The 17,497-nt window shown below is 44.3% G+C and overlaps 1 protein-coding gene across 1 annotated transcript in view; it reads right to left on the minus strand.

Annotated features, from left to right (window-relative positions):
• Window positions 1-17,497, minus strand: part of TRAPPC12 (trafficking protein particle complex subunit 12) — a 65,170-nt gene that overhangs the window by 46,662 nt on the left and 1,011 nt on the right. Inside the window, exons 3-4 of the mRNA XM_060169443.1 lie at window positions 9,420-10,637; window positions 2,062-2,178 (exon numbers count right to left, since the gene is read on the minus strand). Coding sequence (XP_060025426.1) covers window positions 2,062-2,178; window positions 9,420-10,631 — 1,329 coding nt within the window. The 5' untranslated portion in view covers window positions 10,632-10,637. The remainder of the gene's footprint in view (window positions 1-2,061; window positions 2,179-9,419; window positions 10,638-17,497) is intronic.

Consider the following 17,497-nt stretch of genomic DNA (forward strand, 5'->3'; position numbering starts at 1 on the left):
ATGGGCGAGCCAGGTAGCAGGTGTGCAGGAGGGGATGAAGGAGACCCGAGGACAGGCCGGGGCGACCACACAGCATTGGCTCTAACGCCCAGCGCCCCCTTCCCTCAGGACAGCGGGACCTGAAGCTCCGCAACCCGCGCGAGCCGGGGCCTGTGATTATAGGCCGCCTGCTGCTTGGTGATAATTATGGATTTCTCCAGTGTCTTGTGCTATTTCTATCTCATTGTTTTCCACCTCTAGTTCCCATTCTTGGTGGTCCTCCTCCATTTTCAATAGTAGATGTCAGAAATGTTTTGGTAAAAAAATTGTTTTTAAAATTAGAATTTAAATATATCATGTTAATCTTTAAGTGCTGTGGAGAAAATCTTAAAAATCTCATAATTATTGTATATGACATGTAGAACTCTGATAATGAAGGTATTTAGATATGGGAAAAAGATCTAAGCTTAAATAAATATGACTTTTTTAAAACTAGGAAGTAAGATATAGACTCTATTTGAGAAACTGAACATAGGCATTCCACAACTTCCAAAAGATGAGAAAAATAGTCCAATAAAAATCACTCAAGTAACTGATAGTATGTACATAACTCTTCCCCACCCACGACTCAAAGGAAATCATTAACGCCACAATGAATGACACCACTGAAGTGATTAAAATGTCTTTCTCCAGAGGCTGTGACATTCATTTCCCTGTAAGTTAACAATCTCAGAATACTCTGACATTACTTAGGAAAATACACTGAGAAACTCTTCCCTAGTCTTAAAGACGAGAGCAATTATTTTAGGACATAATTAAAATGCCAGGGCAAGGTAACGGTCTTTTTATGAATACATTTCCCACCTTAAACAGGTCTCCTTGTTAGGACTGTTAATAAAATTTCTACTGGCCTCAAGTATTTTCAATGTATGAAAAACAATCAAACCACTGCATACATTTATTAACAGCAGGAATAATCAAAGGAGGTAAAAGATGGCCTGAGAATTAATGACACTGACTGTGTGTGGCTCCATGTGTCTTCTCTAAGCTTATCATTACAAGTCACACTTTGGGTACAGCCGACTGCTCACGACACTGGCCAAGTAAAGGGAACGACAGCGGCCCACTGCCCAAGGGAGACATGTTCATTCCACCAGATTCATGTGGCCGTGGACACAGTTACCTTCTAAGACCTGTAACTTCATTAACAAACGATAATGCATAGAGACACTTAAAGGTTTGCTGTTCCCTCTCTCTTTTAAAAATAGAATATCTCCACATCTTTCCTTCCCAAAGCTTCTCATTCATGGGAATAAGTCTAGAATCACTTCAGTGAAAGAAACTCAATGAAACATTTGATTTACATTTAGTAAAAACTAAACTTTAATTGGTTTCAACGTGAAAATGTCAGCAAACCACCTAAGCAAGTGTTTCTTTCTTCTTTTCTTTTTTTTAGGTCTCTCTCTCTCTCTTTTCTTTAAGCAAGTGTTTCTTACTGACCTTTTTGAGGACACAAGCTTTTGTAACATCATAAAAGATGCTGTGGGGCAGACAGTTTCCAGTGGCTCACAGGCCACCAGAAGCATCTGCCCCGCCCAGCTTAAAATGCCTGCAGTCAGAGTTTCCTGTTTCAGAACAGCGTCTCTGTCTGGTGTTTGCACTTACTCCTGTTAATGAATAAAGAAAGGCTTTTGTGCGCATTTCTGGGGAATCCACTCATTTAATAATAAACCTTCTATGCCAAGTGGAGAAAACAGTATTTTAAGAAAATCAACATAAAATTATTTCACTCTAGTTATTTCTGATGAAGCATATTTAATCAAAGTATATACTGCTTCAAGTAATTTGATCATTTGAAATCATGCTTTTTAAAAATTGGACTTAAAAAATAAAAAGTACGTTAACATGATGCTCCTTGCTGCACAGGACTGGTTATCTAATCCAACAAAATTCTATTTACGTGCAAGGGCTTAGGATAAAATACTCAAAGTAATTAACTGGAGGTTAAATATTATGAAGGGAAGCAGGACTTATCAAAAAAAAAAACACACACACACAGAAAATCAATACATTGTTACTTACAATGAGCTGTTTCAATCCAACAAAAGACTGTTCTACCGAGTTGGCGTTTAAGACCTGTCTCTTTGCTGCAGCTTTTTCACCCAGGAAGCGAAGCATTAAGTCTTTAACTGCATCTCCCTTGAAAGAATGTAAGAAAAACATGTCAGGACAATAAAATGTTAATTAAACTCAGCTAACCAGAACCCACAGCTATAACCCAAATTTCCTTTTTCTCCGTTGGTGTCTGGAGGTCAAAATGTGGTTATAGCGGAGTCAAACTTCAATCAGCCGGACGCTAAGGTATCACGATCTTTAATAAAATGTGCAGTTTAGAATGGCTCTTTCTTTTGGAGAGGAAGCAGTGAAGCACCAGTGCCTGTACCAGGCTTATGTAAGGGGCACAGCAAGCCAGGCGGGGGGCCGGAGGCGCGGGGCACGGGGGGCGTGAGCGACACCGCCCCTGGGAGAAGCGGCGTGCACGGTGGGACCCAGGCTGGGGCGGGCAGGCCCGAGCGCCCTCTGCCCGCATCCCGCCAAGCTGCCGGCCGGCCTGGGCCCCCGGGAGCCCCTAGGGCCTGGCTAGAGTAGTTAGTGGTGGCCCAGGGCACTGCCTTCCGCCCAGGGCTGCGTCTCTCCCGAGCCCAAGGAGAGCAGGGGTCCCTCCCTCTGCCGGGCCCTCCGCTCGGGGAGCGGGCTGCTCCGGAAAGGCCCCCCCCAGCCTCCACACAGGGGCTCCCTCAGCCCAAGCCTCGGGTTAGACCCGCCTGCACCTGGGCTGAGTGACCGTACGGGCGGACAGATGGGCGAGGCCAGGGGAAAAGGGATCATCCACGGCCAAGTGACCCAGGAGGAACCTGGGAGGAGCCAGGACGGAGGCCCAGGTGCTCAGAGACCAAGCCGCACGTCTCACACAGGGGCAGAGATCTAGAAGCTGCAGTTCTATGATGTTTTTGCTTTCAGAGGGTAAGGTGAAATACTTCAGATGCCAGAACCACAGAAGTGGCTAACTGATCTAGGAGGGATAATTAAAGGGCGGAATAAAAAGAACTCAGCCATATGGCTCCATAAAGCTTTGCACAAATGTAACTCCTCTCAGACAAGGAGCTTTATCTGAGCCAGAGGAACTGCGAACCAGGAAAGGGCAAAATCACATCTTCATGCCGCCGAGGGAAGACCCATCTAACTTCTCCATCATTGCAACCATCTCAGTTAATAGGACCACACTGCGAAAATCTCCTGCCCTTTAAAATTCTGTTAGTTAACACCTGAGTTAGCAGGGAAGTTCCTGAGACACGAACTGACAATCATCTCACCTCTGAAAGCCCAAAGACGCGACAAAACGCCCTAACATGGACTGGCTCTCGCCGTGTCACTCAGCTGAAGGCAGTTCTGACACGGGGGTCACAGCGCCTTTGCCGCAGACCCTCCATGCTCACTGGAGCGAGGGGAGCAAGCTTCCTCCGCAGGATGTCTTGTGAGCTATGCGGGGTGGGATCCACCTAGAACCCCAGGGACCCCTTCCAATCAGCAAACCTTCAGGGGAGGGCACCCAGGGCAGGGGAGCGTGGGGAGACTGAGCGTGAACGAGTCAGATGCTGGATCTCAGCTTGCAGAGGGCCTCCCCCGCTGCAGCGTGGGAACGGCTTCAGCAGTGCCTTCTAAGTTTTAATGGATGAAGTCAAAGCAAAACCCAGAGCAGCTGACTCCCAGAGCACGGGCCTCGGGCTTTACTGTCAGGAAGCCTGACGACACACGGGTCACAGGCAGTGGTGCTGAAAGGACAGTGGCCCAGCCTCGCCCGGCGCTCTGCCTGGGCACCAACGAGAAACACGGCTGCTCCTCCCGGGAGGGCTCTGTCCTCTTAGTCCCGGGGGAGTGAAACTGCCCAAAAAGACGACATCCCAACAAACAGAAACAAAACAAACTCCAAACTCAAGGTTGTGGAGACATCGGAACCCGCATACGCCGCTGGTGGAATGTAAGACGGTGCAGCCGCTTTGGAAGACAGCTGGGATGTTCCTCAAAGTGTTAACCGCAGGTTTACTATGTAACCCAGCAGTCAGTGGACCCGCACAGTTCAAACCGTGTCGTTCAAGGTCAACCGTATGTGACAACAGAAAGGAGTGGTGCACTGACACATGCTACAATTCGGATGACTCTTGAACATGTTTCCGTGAGAGAAGCCAGTCATGACAGACCACGTGTCGTGTGATTCATCTGTATCAAGTGTCCAGAGAGGAGAATCCAGAGAAATGGAAAGCGGGTCAGTGGTTGCCTGGCGCTGGGGTGGGGTGAAGGGGTGGGGACTGAAAGCAAGGAGGTCTGGGGCTTCCCGCTGGGGTGATGAAAACGTTCCACAAATTGATGTGGTGATGGCCGCACAACTCTGTCAAAAATCTAAAAACCACTGAATTGTAAATTAGATGTGTGAATTATATGGTATGTGAATTGTATCTTAATTAAGCTGTAAAGACAAAAACAGATCTAAACCCCTTTCGTAGGGGGCCCTAAACAGATCGGTATTTAAGGGAAGCTGTTCACTGATACATCAGCTTTAGGACGGCTGCAAAACGGCTTGCACCGGCCACTCCAGACCTTCCCTATCTCACACACACGTTCAACATAGGTCAGCATCCTTCACATCAGGAACCTAAGAAAGGGGAGCCAGGCCCACCTGTGAATGTGGCGAACAAACTCAGTGGCGGCAACTTCTGCTTCTGTCCATCACAGAGTGACCCAGCCTGGGCTTATCGTCCTAATGTAAACAGCTAGAACATGAAAAACACAGACATAACAAGTGTCTTTCGACACAGAGAAGGATGTGATCTGAGACGAGGGAGACGAAGAGGTGAGCTCTTGAACCCAAAGGCAGCTGTGGACGCAGTGGTGCGGGGGTCACACCGAGCACAGGGAACTCGCCGATCGGGGACTGGCTGGGAGCTGGAGGGCAGCTGGCCGGACCTGGCAGTCAGAGCACCAGACAGGACGGAACCCTACAAAGAGCAGGGCTGGAAAGCCGCATGGGCCCGCGAGGGTACCGCTGAGTGGTAAACGGTGCGTGTGAAGGGTGGACAGGGAGCCGGGACAGGGCTGTGAGCTCACTTGGGGCTGAGATGTCCAGTCCAGGCGACCACTGCAGAGCGCTCTCGGACACACAGGCACTCGGTACAGGCGTCAGAAAGGTCACCCAAGTATGCAAGCTACTCTAAACTCACCCTGAGAAGCTAAAAAATAAACCTGAAAAGGATCAAAGGAATCTGCTGGCTAGAACAAAATACAAGTCTTTTTGAAGGAAGATGACAAATATAGACACTCAACATTAGGAAATCCACAATATCCACCCTCTGATAAAAAATCACTAGACATGTGAAAACACAGGCACACGTGACTCATGACCAAAAGAAAAAGTAAATACAAATAGACTCAGAAATTACAGCACTGATGGAATTTTCAGAATAGAACTGCGCAACAGCTATTATAAATGTGCTCAAAGATCTAAAGTAAAACTTGAACAGAATGAGGAGAGAAAAATATATAGAAAGGAACTAAAGGGAAATTATAGAGACAAAAAATACAAAAAATTTACTGACTAGCATCAGCTGCAAACTACAAAGTGCAGAAGGAAAGATGAACAAACTGAACGACAGAATGACAGAATCCCAAAGTACAAAGAGAAAAATGATTGAAAACAAAAACAGAAACAGATCTTTAATGACTTCATTAGTAATATCAAGTAATATGTGAAACTGGAGTTCCCAGAAGCAGAGGAGAGAGTGAAAAACAGAAGAGCTAACTGAAGAAGTAATGACCAAAAATGTTCCAAAATTGATGAAAATAATAAAGCCACAAATCCAACAGGGTGAATGAAACCTAAGCAAGATAAACATAAAAGAAAACCATGGGAAGGCACATCAGAATCAAACTGCTGAAAACCAGTGATAAAATCTTAAAACCAACCAGAGGAAAACATATACACTAGGTACAGAAGAGCAAAGATAAAAATTACTACAGACTTCAATCAGCAACGATACCAACTGGCAGATATGGAAGGACACCTTCAAAGTGCTGAAAGGAATAAAGCTGAGTCAACCTCCAAGTCTACGTGTTGTAAACACACTGCATTTCCAGTAAAAAGAGCTTTGATAGTGAAGATGAAATTTCTTCAGACTTAAAGGGGAGAGAATTCATAGCTAGCAGACCTGCAGGAACAGGTACGTCTTCAGCCATCCGTAGGTTTCCAACACAGGGACTTAGCATGGTCCAGGAAAGGGATTTTCACAAACTGTGGGCTTCCCTGATGGGATTCCCGTCAAATCCAAATTGCAGGAAGGGTGAGGGGGGAAGGAAAGAATCAGGGGGCAGAATCAGACAGGGTGGTGGAAAGGCCCAGTCTCAAGTCTGGACGTTGGGTTTCCAGATCCACCAGCAAGGCCACAGCATTCTGAGTCCCCACCCTACTATCTTCCCTTCACGATCTTACTACCTTTACCACTGACGTTCTGCTGCTTCCAGTTTACTTATCTCTTCTGTCTCTCCCCCTCCCCCTCCTTTACTCCCCCCCCCTCCTTACTGAACAAGCTTCATACAAATATTCTCCAACTTCCATTCTTCACTGGTTCTGAAAATTTCTGAACGATCATTTCCCCACAAACTTTCCATTTATCTCTTTAAGAACACAGGCCATCTAAGACTCTAATTAGTTAAAAATGCCGACATTCCTCTTTTGATGCTATATGGTTGGATGAAGTGTTACACGCTCACCTTCATGGCCTCTAACTTAACTCAGACTGCTATAGAAGTCACTTCATAAGGAAACAATTTAACAATTTTCCCCCAAAATTTTATCCTATAGGAAGGAATTTTTAATTAGGCACCAACAGGTGAGCAATTTGGAAAAATTTCGAGGTGTTTTAGAAAGCTGACTTAGAACAATGCTGCAACAGTTACAGTGGCACAGGGAGAAACTTGTGAACAGGTAAATCCAACAAATGCTTGGCTGACCTCTTACAAGCCTGGTGTGCACAGTGAGTTAATAGATGTGTTCTACCCCGATCTTAAGGCCTCTGGCAAATAAACACAGCATTTCCAAGGTAAACCACACAGTTTTTCTTTTCTATCCTGGGAATGAAAAGTTCTTTGAAGGATAGTATACAACTGAAGAGACACAGGTGAAGAAACAACCAGCACATTTGTTCTGTGGGAAAGTCAAAGACATTTTAGGAACTATTCTTAATTCATATTTCAGTTTACCATGAGGTTTCCAAGACAATCACTGTGAATTGCAAGAGGTACGGAAGACACTGCCTTCAGATTTAAAGGAAGCAGAAAGGAAACACACTGTCTCCTGGCTGGCCGCTAGTGTGGGTCCTGCCCATGCAGTGGGCGCCCCGACCCTGGCTGATCACCCAATGCCCTGCTTATTTCACAGTAGCCACCTGGAAGCTTCAAAGCTGCAGAGGAGCTATCACAGAACCCGTGCTTTTCACTGGTAGAAAGGGCCTCCATGCCTGATTCAATCTGGGTTAAACTAGGAACGAACATCAGCACTTTGTGTTCCCAACTCAAGAACGACCAACATGCTTCACTGCAGGAGACGACCCAGCCACCCCGGGGCATTCAGCAGCCCCGGCCCTGTCCATGAAAGCTCATGTGCTCAGCCCAGCCCTTTAGGCGACCACAGTGAAATACCTCTACATGGTTCTAAATGCACCCTAGGAGCCCTGGGCCTCAGCACCCTGTGCGGAACCACTGGGTTAAGTCATCAAATCCTGAACATCAAATATCCCTGAAATCAAAGTCCATAACTGTGATTCACTGAAAAGACCCTGTGAAGGTAAATTCATGTTCAGTACATTCTGCTTGAGAGGGTGGAGAAGGGGGCTGAGGACAGTGCCTGGTGGGCAGCAAGCCCACAAGGAAGATGCGCTTAGTGAGCAAATACGCTGTAGAGACGGAAGTGCAAAATATCTGGAACCTGCAGGCTTTCACTTCAGTTACTGAGAAAAACAGCCAACTGGCCTCACTTCTCCAGCAGCCACTCTACTTCTTACGGGATTCGGCCTCACGGGGCTCAGGGCTCCGCTGCCTGCACCGGGCTTTCTGACCCTGCCAAGTGTGTGGGAAGGGGGACTCCTTCCCCCGGGAGGGCCTGCTGAGGACCGCACGGTCCTCCTTCAGTTCCCAGAGGAGAGACCCACGCAAGACCTCATGTGGCACAGACACTGATGATCCCACCTGCAACCCGGGCGGGACAAACTACACCTGACATGCAACTGAGCTAACCTCACGTGGACGTACACACATACCTACAAAAACATTATCACGTAAGGCAAGCTACATGCCATCTTATAAAATACGAACCTCATTAAGTATTTTGCTATAACATCATTTTTATTTTTTCTTTTTTTCACGATAAAAATATTTATTTCAATATAACATCATTTTTAATACCTACGTAAACATTCCACTGAAAAAACAAGATGTGTCAAATGTATTCAACCAGCCTTTTGATAATGGACTTTCAGATGGTTTCAGGTTCTTTGCAATTATAAACCTCACTCTGATGGGCAGCCCCAAAGCTGGGTATTTGTACATCAGTGAGATTATTTCCTTACAAATAATTCCTAAGGGTGGGATTTCTGGGTCAAAGGATATGCGCGTTTGGACGCGCGTTTTACAACTTTACTTAAGAAAGTTTGTACCAAATTATCAGTCCCACCAGGGCTGCTTAAGCAGGCTATTTTCTCACATTCTAACAAACATGGAATAATTATAAATAACTTAGACAACAGAAAATGAAAATAACTTTATCACCTTTGATTACTGGTAAGATTGAACTTTTTAATATTGCTATTTACTGTATGTAATATTTATATATTTTTATGATTTATTATTTTGAGGGGCCATTCGTATTTTTTTTTTTTACCAAATCTATAAGAACTCTTTCTACATCAAGCACATTATATGTACTGCAGATATAGTTTTCCATATCTAAAAAGAGGAACGGGGATTTATCATTTACTAGAGCTCAAATGTCATAAATAAACTGATCACGCAAAGTTCAGAACTACTTCAGAGAACTGTTATGCAAATACCTTGTTAGTACTTATTTCTAAGACTCTGATTCGTACCTAAACCACATTATATCAGAGAAATCAGCAGGGTTCCAAATTACCTAGTGACATCATAAAGATTCCCGCAATCAGAATCTTTGGAACTGCTGAAAAATAAGGGTTTTTCAATCCTTGAAAGGTTTTTTACACATGGATATACATGAAACACAAACAGATGAAAAGCAATGAGCTGCGGACACAGAATCACCAGTTCTGCTGAGAAGCATCCAGCAGCCCACGTTCGCTCTAAAGCCCCTGTGCTCTCACCTGGATGTTGTCGAACTTGAGGCCCGGCATGGTGAGGTCCTCCTTGCCCACGAACACCGTGCTGCACTGCTGGGTGGTGAGTGAAATCAGCACGCTCCTGGTCGCCTCCCCGGGAATCCAGGCGTCGTTTCTCCGGTCCATCTCGCTCATGCTCAGGGCGGTGGCAAAGGGGTCCTCGCTCCCGGCAAACACAGCCTGGATCTGTGAAAACGGTTTTGGAGACTGAGGAATTTCCAGAGAAGCTGTGGAAACACCTGACTCTGATCTTTCCGTCCCTGGGGAGTAAGAAGGGTCAGCAGAACCCAGGGAGTCTTCCCCCACTGGGGTAGCGGCGAGTGAAGACAAGCTTTCAGGAATTGAAGGGCTGGCGTTGGGATTACTGACGGAGATGAAGGTGGAGGTTGTGAAGGAATCAAAGAAGTCCGAGGCCAAGGAGTTAGTGCTGGTTGTATCGCCAAAAAATTTGCTCAGGCTAGGGCTCGGCTGGACCACCTGAGGAGGGGTCCTGGCGGCCGCTTCGCTCACGCCGCTGAAACTGGGCGATTTCACCATCTGGGACTCGAAGCCATCGCGCAGGACCTGGGGCTGGGAGCCGGCGGGCGGCGGCTGGCTGAAGATGGTGCACATGGGCACCGGCTCGTCTTTGGGGGACGGCTGCCGGGGGGACAGTCCTGATGCCGGCCCCGCTGCGGGCGCCCTCACGTCCCCTGGGCCCAAGTCCTCTGCACCCTCGTGCTCAAAGGTGGGCAGGTCTTTCACCTCCTCTTGCTCTGGGTCTTCTTTCAACGATGCTCTGCTGTCGGGGGTCATGTCTGAGACGTCTTTAGGTGTGTCCTCTCCCTCACTTTCACCATCATCACTCAGAGCGTCCAGCGCTTCTTCATCTACGACACTTTCCCGTCTGTGATCTGCGCCGCCTTCTGCAGTCTCCACGACATCCTGCAAACAACCCAGGTCCCCCGTGCCATCCTCGCTGTTGTTCGGGGAATCAGAGATGAGGACGCTCTCCATCATGGGCTCGTCGAGCTTGTCCACTAAGTTATTCGAGTCTTCTGACCCAAACTCGTCTCCACCGAGATCAATAGTTTCCTCATGATAGAGGAGCTGCCGCTGGTCTTCCTGGGGCCCTTGCGGAGCCATGCTCTGGGCTGGCCCCTCGGCTGGGCCACTCTGCTCGGGCGCCTGCTGCTCGGCACCTCTAGCACTCTCCATGGTCACCTGAAACAAACACACATCAACTCATCAGCTTATATCTCAGTTACTATTACGATGATTTTATCTTACTGAAATTGTTTTTGAATTTATAAAAATGGTGAGTTCGTGTCCTTGTAATGGTGGATACACATCATTATATACATTTGTTCAAATGCATAGAATGTACCACACCAAGAGAGAGAACGTAGACTGTGGACTTTGGGTGATTATGATGTGTCAACACAGGCCCATCAGTTGTAACCAGCGCACCATCTGGCGGGGATGTGGATAATGCGGGAGGCTCTGCCTGTGTTGGGGCAGCAGGGAGATGAGAAGGCTTTGCACCTTCCTCTCAATTTTGCAGGGAATCTAAAACTGCTTTAAAAAATAAAAGTCAGCTAAAAATGTTTATCAGTTTATCAGCTATATATTCAAATGGTTTAAAATTCAATAGCCTCCATTTCTCCAGCCATTTATTTATTTTTGTGGTAAAAGACACATCATATAAAATCTACCACCACAATCACTGCTAAGTGTATAGTTCAGTGGCATTGAGTACATTCAGTTTGTTGTGCGACCATCACCACCACCCATCTCCAGAACTCTTCTCATCCTGCAAAACTGAAATAAATAATACAATAAACACTAACTCCTCATCTCCCGCTCCCCCAGCCCCTAGCAACCACCATTCTCTTGTATGTCTCTATGAATCTGACTACACTGGGAGGGACCCTAAATATGGTATTTGTCCTTTTGTGTTTGGCTTATTTCACTGAACACAATGTTCTCAAGGTTTACCCATGTTGTTGCATATGTCGGAATTTCCTTATTTTTAAAAAACGATTTATTATTATTTTTTATTTATTTTCTGCTGTGTCAGGTCTTAGTTGCGGTGTGCAGGCTCTTCACTGCGGCGCGCGGGCTTCTCTCTAGTTGTGGCGTGTGGGTTTTCTCTCTCTAGTTGTGGCGTGCAGGCTCCAGGGACCGTGGGCTCTGTAGTTGTGGCACGCGGGCTCTAGTTGAGGTGCGTGAGCTCAGTAGTTGCGGCGCGCAGGCTTAGTTGCCCCACAGCATGTGGGATCTCAGTTCCCTGACCAGGGACCAAACCTACGTCCCCTGCATTGTAAGGTGGATTCTTTACCACTGGACCACCAGGGAAGTCCCAGAATTTCCTTATTTTTAAGGCCGAGTTAATATCCCATTGTACGTACATACCATGTTTATCCATTTATCTGTTGATGAACACTTAGATTACTTCCATCTTTTGACTAGTATGAATACTGCTGCTGTGAACATGGGTGTACAAATATCTCTTCGAGACCCTGCTTTCCACTCTTTCGGGTAAAAACCCAGAAGTGGGATTCCTGGATCATTCATGTGGCAGTTCTATTTTTAATCTTGTGAAGAACTACCCAAACTATCTTCCATTAGTTACACCATTTTACATCCCCACCAAGAGTGCACAACGGTTCCCATTTCTCCACATCCTCACTAGCACTAGCTAATTTTCTGTCTTTTTGACAGTAGTCATCCTAACGGGTGTGAGGTCTCAGCCTTTTAAACCCTACTCATTCTTTAAGACGCAGCTGAAGTTCCGCCTCTCCCCTCAAGCCTTCCCAAGACAAGACTACTTCAGCCTATAGTAACAACATATACAAAAATAAACTCAAAGTAGATTAAAGACCTAAATGTAAGACTGGATACTATAAAACTCCTAGAGAAACACACAGGCAGAACACTATTTGACATAAACCGCAGCAATATTTTGGATCTGTCTTGTAAGGCAAAGGAAAAAAAAGCAAAAATAAACAAATAACTAAACTTAAAAGTTTTTGCACAGCAAAGGAAACCTTGACAAAAGGAAAAGACAACCAACTGAATGGGAGAAAATATTTGCAAATGATATGACTGATAAGGGATTAATATCCAACATATATAAACAGTTCATACAACTCAACATCAAAAAATCAAACAACCCAATTGAAAAATGGGCAGAAGAACCAAACAGACATTTTTCCAAAGATGAAATGCAGATGGCCAACAGGCACATGAAAAGATGCTCAACATCGCTAATCATCAATGTAAATCGGAACCACAGTGAGATACCACCTTACACCTGTCAGAATGGCTATCATCAAAAAGAACACAAAAAATGTTGGCAAGGGTGTGGAGAAAAGGGAACCCTCCTGCACTGTTGGTGGGAATGTAAGTTGGTGCAGCCACTGTGGAGAACAGTATGGAGGTTTCACAAAAAATTAAAAATAGAACTACCATATGAGCCAGCAATTCCACTCCTGGGTATATATTCAAAAAAAGAAAAAACACTAATTCAAAAAGATACACGTACCCCAATGTTCATAGCAGCATTATTTACAATTGCTAAGATATGGAAGCAGCCTAAGTGTCCTTCAACAGATGAATGGATAAAGACGATGTGGTATGTATGTATGTGTGTATATACATACACACACACACACACACACGTGTACACACAATGGAATACTACTCAGCCATAAAAAAGAACAAAAATTTTCTATTTGAAACAACATGGATGGACTTGGAGGGCATTATGCCAAGTGGAATAAGTCAGAGAATGGCAAATACTGTATGATGTCACTTATTTGTTGAATCTAAAAAATACAACAAACAAGTGAATATAACAAAAAAAGAAGCAGACTCATAGGTACAGAGAACAAACTAGTGGCTACCAGCAGGGAGCGGGAGAGGCAATACAGAGGTGGGGGAGTGAGAGGTACAAACCACTGGCTATGAGACAGGCTACAAGGATGTATTGCATGATACGAGGAATATACCCAATATTTTGTAATAACTGTAAATGGACTGTAACCTTTAAAAATTGTATCAAAAGAGAAAAAAACAAAAAAAAGTAACTATACTCAGCTGGTCTCTAGATAAGATTACTTTTTTCTCTGTCAACACTTTCATCACAGTATTCCAAATTAGCTCTCTTTCCCTTTTATAGCCTGGACCACCCTGAGATCCAAAAGCAAGATTACTTTAAAGTAGGTTCAAAGTTAAACATTTTGGAGAAGTTTCTTGACCAGCATAGTCAGTTATTAATTCCCCATTTACTACATATTCACTTAATAATTATTAGCTATAAATAAGTCAAAAATACAATGAAAAGGAACGAAAGCCCCTTTACTTGTAATGTTTCACAGCTCCAATGGGAGGCTGCCTCAGGAACATCAGAGTGGACGAACCCTAACGTGTAAGGCTCTTCCCTGATCCTCCCCAGGCAGGACACGAAGACTAAGCATGAAGACCACGGAACGGCAATGACTTTGTTTAACCTTTGCAACAGCCAGACGAGACAGGCATCGGCTGCCCCAAAATACAGATGAGGACACTAAGAACCAGAGAAGTGATGGGACTCATCTGACCAGGAATGGAAGCAGGGCCCCTGACTAAGCCCCTGAGGACTCAAGCACCCCGCGCCCACACAGTGCCCGGGACCCGGGAGATGCCAGGAACTACTGCTGGTTAACCGGGCCCTTCTCGGAATAAAAACAGTGCAGATGATAATGCCAGATGCCCCGTTACTACGTTAACGGACACCTGTGAAAAACTGTATGATATAAGGTCCAATACATACAATTACAGGAGAAGGTGAAGAATATCAAAACTGGCAAAATCACACAGATACTTTCTTTATATGCAGGGAAAAGTGGAGAAAAGTCTACTCTTAAAGTAAGCAGAAGTCACTGCCAGGTTAATTGGTGTGTATTACAAGATACAGAGAAAGACAGACTAAAATGGGGGGACCTAGGAAAGACTGTGCACAGATGACCTTGAGCTGCTTCTCACCAGGCAACGCAATAAGAGAAGACTCATCACTATCGAGACCCATTCATTATGCGGACTGGATCATTACAGCAAGAAACAACTGCTTAAGCAATAATTAAAGAAACCCAGATTGAAACTATGATTTTAAAAAATGTGACCTGTGAAATAGGCAAAGATTTTTAGAAGTGACAGTTCTGGGGAATTTTAGGGAAACTTACTTATTGGCAAGGGGAATGCAACCTTTCTGAAGAACAGCTTGGCAAGGAATAAAACTCTGACAAGCAATTCTGTGTTTAGCAACTCACCTAAAATTCTTGTTTTTAAAGAAATCATCTTCTGAAAGGAAGAAAGCTAAGAGGAACGCTCTTTCAAGTCAATGCTTAAGTCTGTAACTATGTTTTGATTCTCTTCAGTAACCTTGTTTATAATCCAATCTAATTTAGAAAATCAATGTCACCTGTTTCCTAGTGACACTGTTTACACAGATGTCACCCAGCCCAGAGTAAAAATTAAATTGTTTACCTTAATTTCTGAATGGAAACTACACATTTATCAGAAACATCGCCAAAGGACTGGGGTGAGACGCCCTGCAAGTCAGGGATCATTGCTCGCCGAGCGCCACTGTGTCTCAGACACCAGCTACATTAAGGCTACATTACTGGCTCTCAAGGAGATGACAGAGAGGAAACTAAGTAACTGTGACACACACGCCGCTCTGGCCCCAGGAAAGAGGGCTGTCTATGGAACGGGACAGCGGTGAGAGCTCCGTCTCGGCTTTCTGACTCCTTTCACTGGAATACCTTAGAAGGTTCTTGCTCCTTTCCCTGACTCTTCTGAAGGCCCCTTTTCTATAAACAACTTTTATTAAACTGGAGTGGATACAATGTTTATAACACCTACTTCCCCTCCTTTTCTGGGCTAATATTCTGAGGTTTGTCACACCCTTGTTTTTCCTTAATTTTCCACGTTTGTTTCCTCAGACGTGTTAGATTTCTCAGTTTTTTCCTTAGTTTCCCCTCCCCACTTTTAACCTGAGACCCAACCCTGTAAGTGGCGTGAAGCTGTGATTCACTCATCTTTGCTGACGATGCTCTACTGCGTGACGGTTCCACAGCCTAATATCTATTCTTCTGTTGATGGATATTTGAGGTGTTAGGTTTGTGAATCTACAGACAGTGCTGTTATGAATATTCTTGTACATGTCTCCTGCTGTACGTGTGAAAACTCCTTCATGACATTATTAAAAGTTAAGCGTGTGCGGTGGGTCATTCATGGAGAATACACCTCTTTATCAGATAACGCCAAATTGCTTTACTAAGTGGTTGTACCAATTTACACACTTAGTAGCGTAAATAGTCTTAGTAGTGTAAATAGTCTTCTTGTTCAACACATTCACCTACACTTGATATTGTCAGACTTCATAATATCAAGATGATATTAAAAATTCCTACAAATCAATAGGATTACAGACGATCCAACAGAAAAATATTTTGCACAAAGATTTGAACAAGGTGAAAGGGATACACATTTCACAAGCATGTGTCCTGTGACTTCAACAGCCATACAACTTGATTTTTCTAGAATGATTCCACTTTACACTCATGGTTGCAGTAAAATTAAGCACCTCTTTTCACTCTCAAGAGTCCTGGTTGAGACAAAAATGGTCCCACTACTTATGTATCACGGAGGAACTCCTGCACATGGGCACCAAAAGTTATGACCATGAACGTCACAAACAGAAAATAGAAACAAAATGCCGCCCCCTTTTCAAAGCCCCCAAAATAAAAAATCTGGAAAGAACCACTGCCCATAGGCACCATAATAAATAAACAGCACTATTTTCAAAAATGGAATACTAAACAGCAGTGAAAACGAATGAGCCATCCTGCAGTGAATGCAACAATGTTTGAATCTCACACATCTGATTCTGCACCCAGAACCGGTAGAAAAATAAACAGTATGATTTTCCATATAAAGTTCAAAACATGAAAATGAAACAATATACTATTTTAGGAATACGAACACAAAAACAAGGTGATAATAACACCCAATTCGGTTGGGGAGGAGCTTGGAAGTGACAGCAAGGGGAGGTTTGATGGGGGAGGGACCCATGAGAGTCTAAGCCGCTGGCAGCACTAGTGACAGAAGACGGCGTCGGGTCTGCACTTGAACTTTGTGTTTTCCATGTATGTTACATGCAGTCTTTACATTTCATAATCTAAAAATGGAAAAGCATATGAATCTGTTCTTGATTTGCATGTGATATAAATCTTTGCTTCTCTTACTACTGATTTAATGAATTTTATGAAATCATAGACATGGTTTTAAGCCTATGTCAGCACCAAAATGCTAGCAAAGAAATCGGATTTTCTCTTTGTCCAGTTGAGTTCTTTGCACAATGAGCGTAATTAATGCCTTAAAATATTTTTAAAGTACTAACTTTAAGTGATTTAAATTCACTAAGAATAATGAAAACTACTGCTGTTCAGGCTCCCTTTCTGGACATAAGACTCTGCAATTACAAATCTTTTACCAGATTGCAATAATGTAAACCGTATTTCCATGAAAGAACTATGCCATGAGGTAGGAATCTAATTAGCACATATTTATAAAAGCCCCACGTAAAGAACACCCACCACAGATCAAGCATTTTACATGAGTTATCACAGTTAATCCTTAGGATCAACTCACAAAGTATTAGCCCCATCATACAGCAGAGAAAGTCAAGGGATTTGCCCAAAGCCACAGTACCAATACTTGATGCTGACAGGATTCCAACAGTTTTTCTGCCTCTGCTCTCCTTGTAAGGCTCCTAGACAGGTCGTGACCGAGAGCCGCAGGCGGAGGCACAAAGCGCTCTGAGTAACTGCTTGAGTCTTAGCTTCACTGATAAATAAGGTGACCTTTGAAAATGATTTAGTCCTTTAGCCTCGGCTTCCTCATCTGTAAACTGGGATAATGAAGATTAAATAGCAACGGATGCACAGGAACTTTTTAAACTGTGATGAGCTGCACATAAACATAGTAATTACAAGTTTAATGATGAAGCAGCGTGGTAACACAGTCTTGGAACGGTG

This window comes from Lagenorhynchus albirostris, chromosome 13 (assembly GCF_949774975.1).
Source record: "Lagenorhynchus albirostris chromosome 13, mLagAlb1.1, whole genome shotgun sequence".
NCBI classification, from domain to species: domain Eukaryota; kingdom Metazoa; phylum Chordata; class Mammalia; order Artiodactyla; family Delphinidae; genus Lagenorhynchus; species Lagenorhynchus albirostris.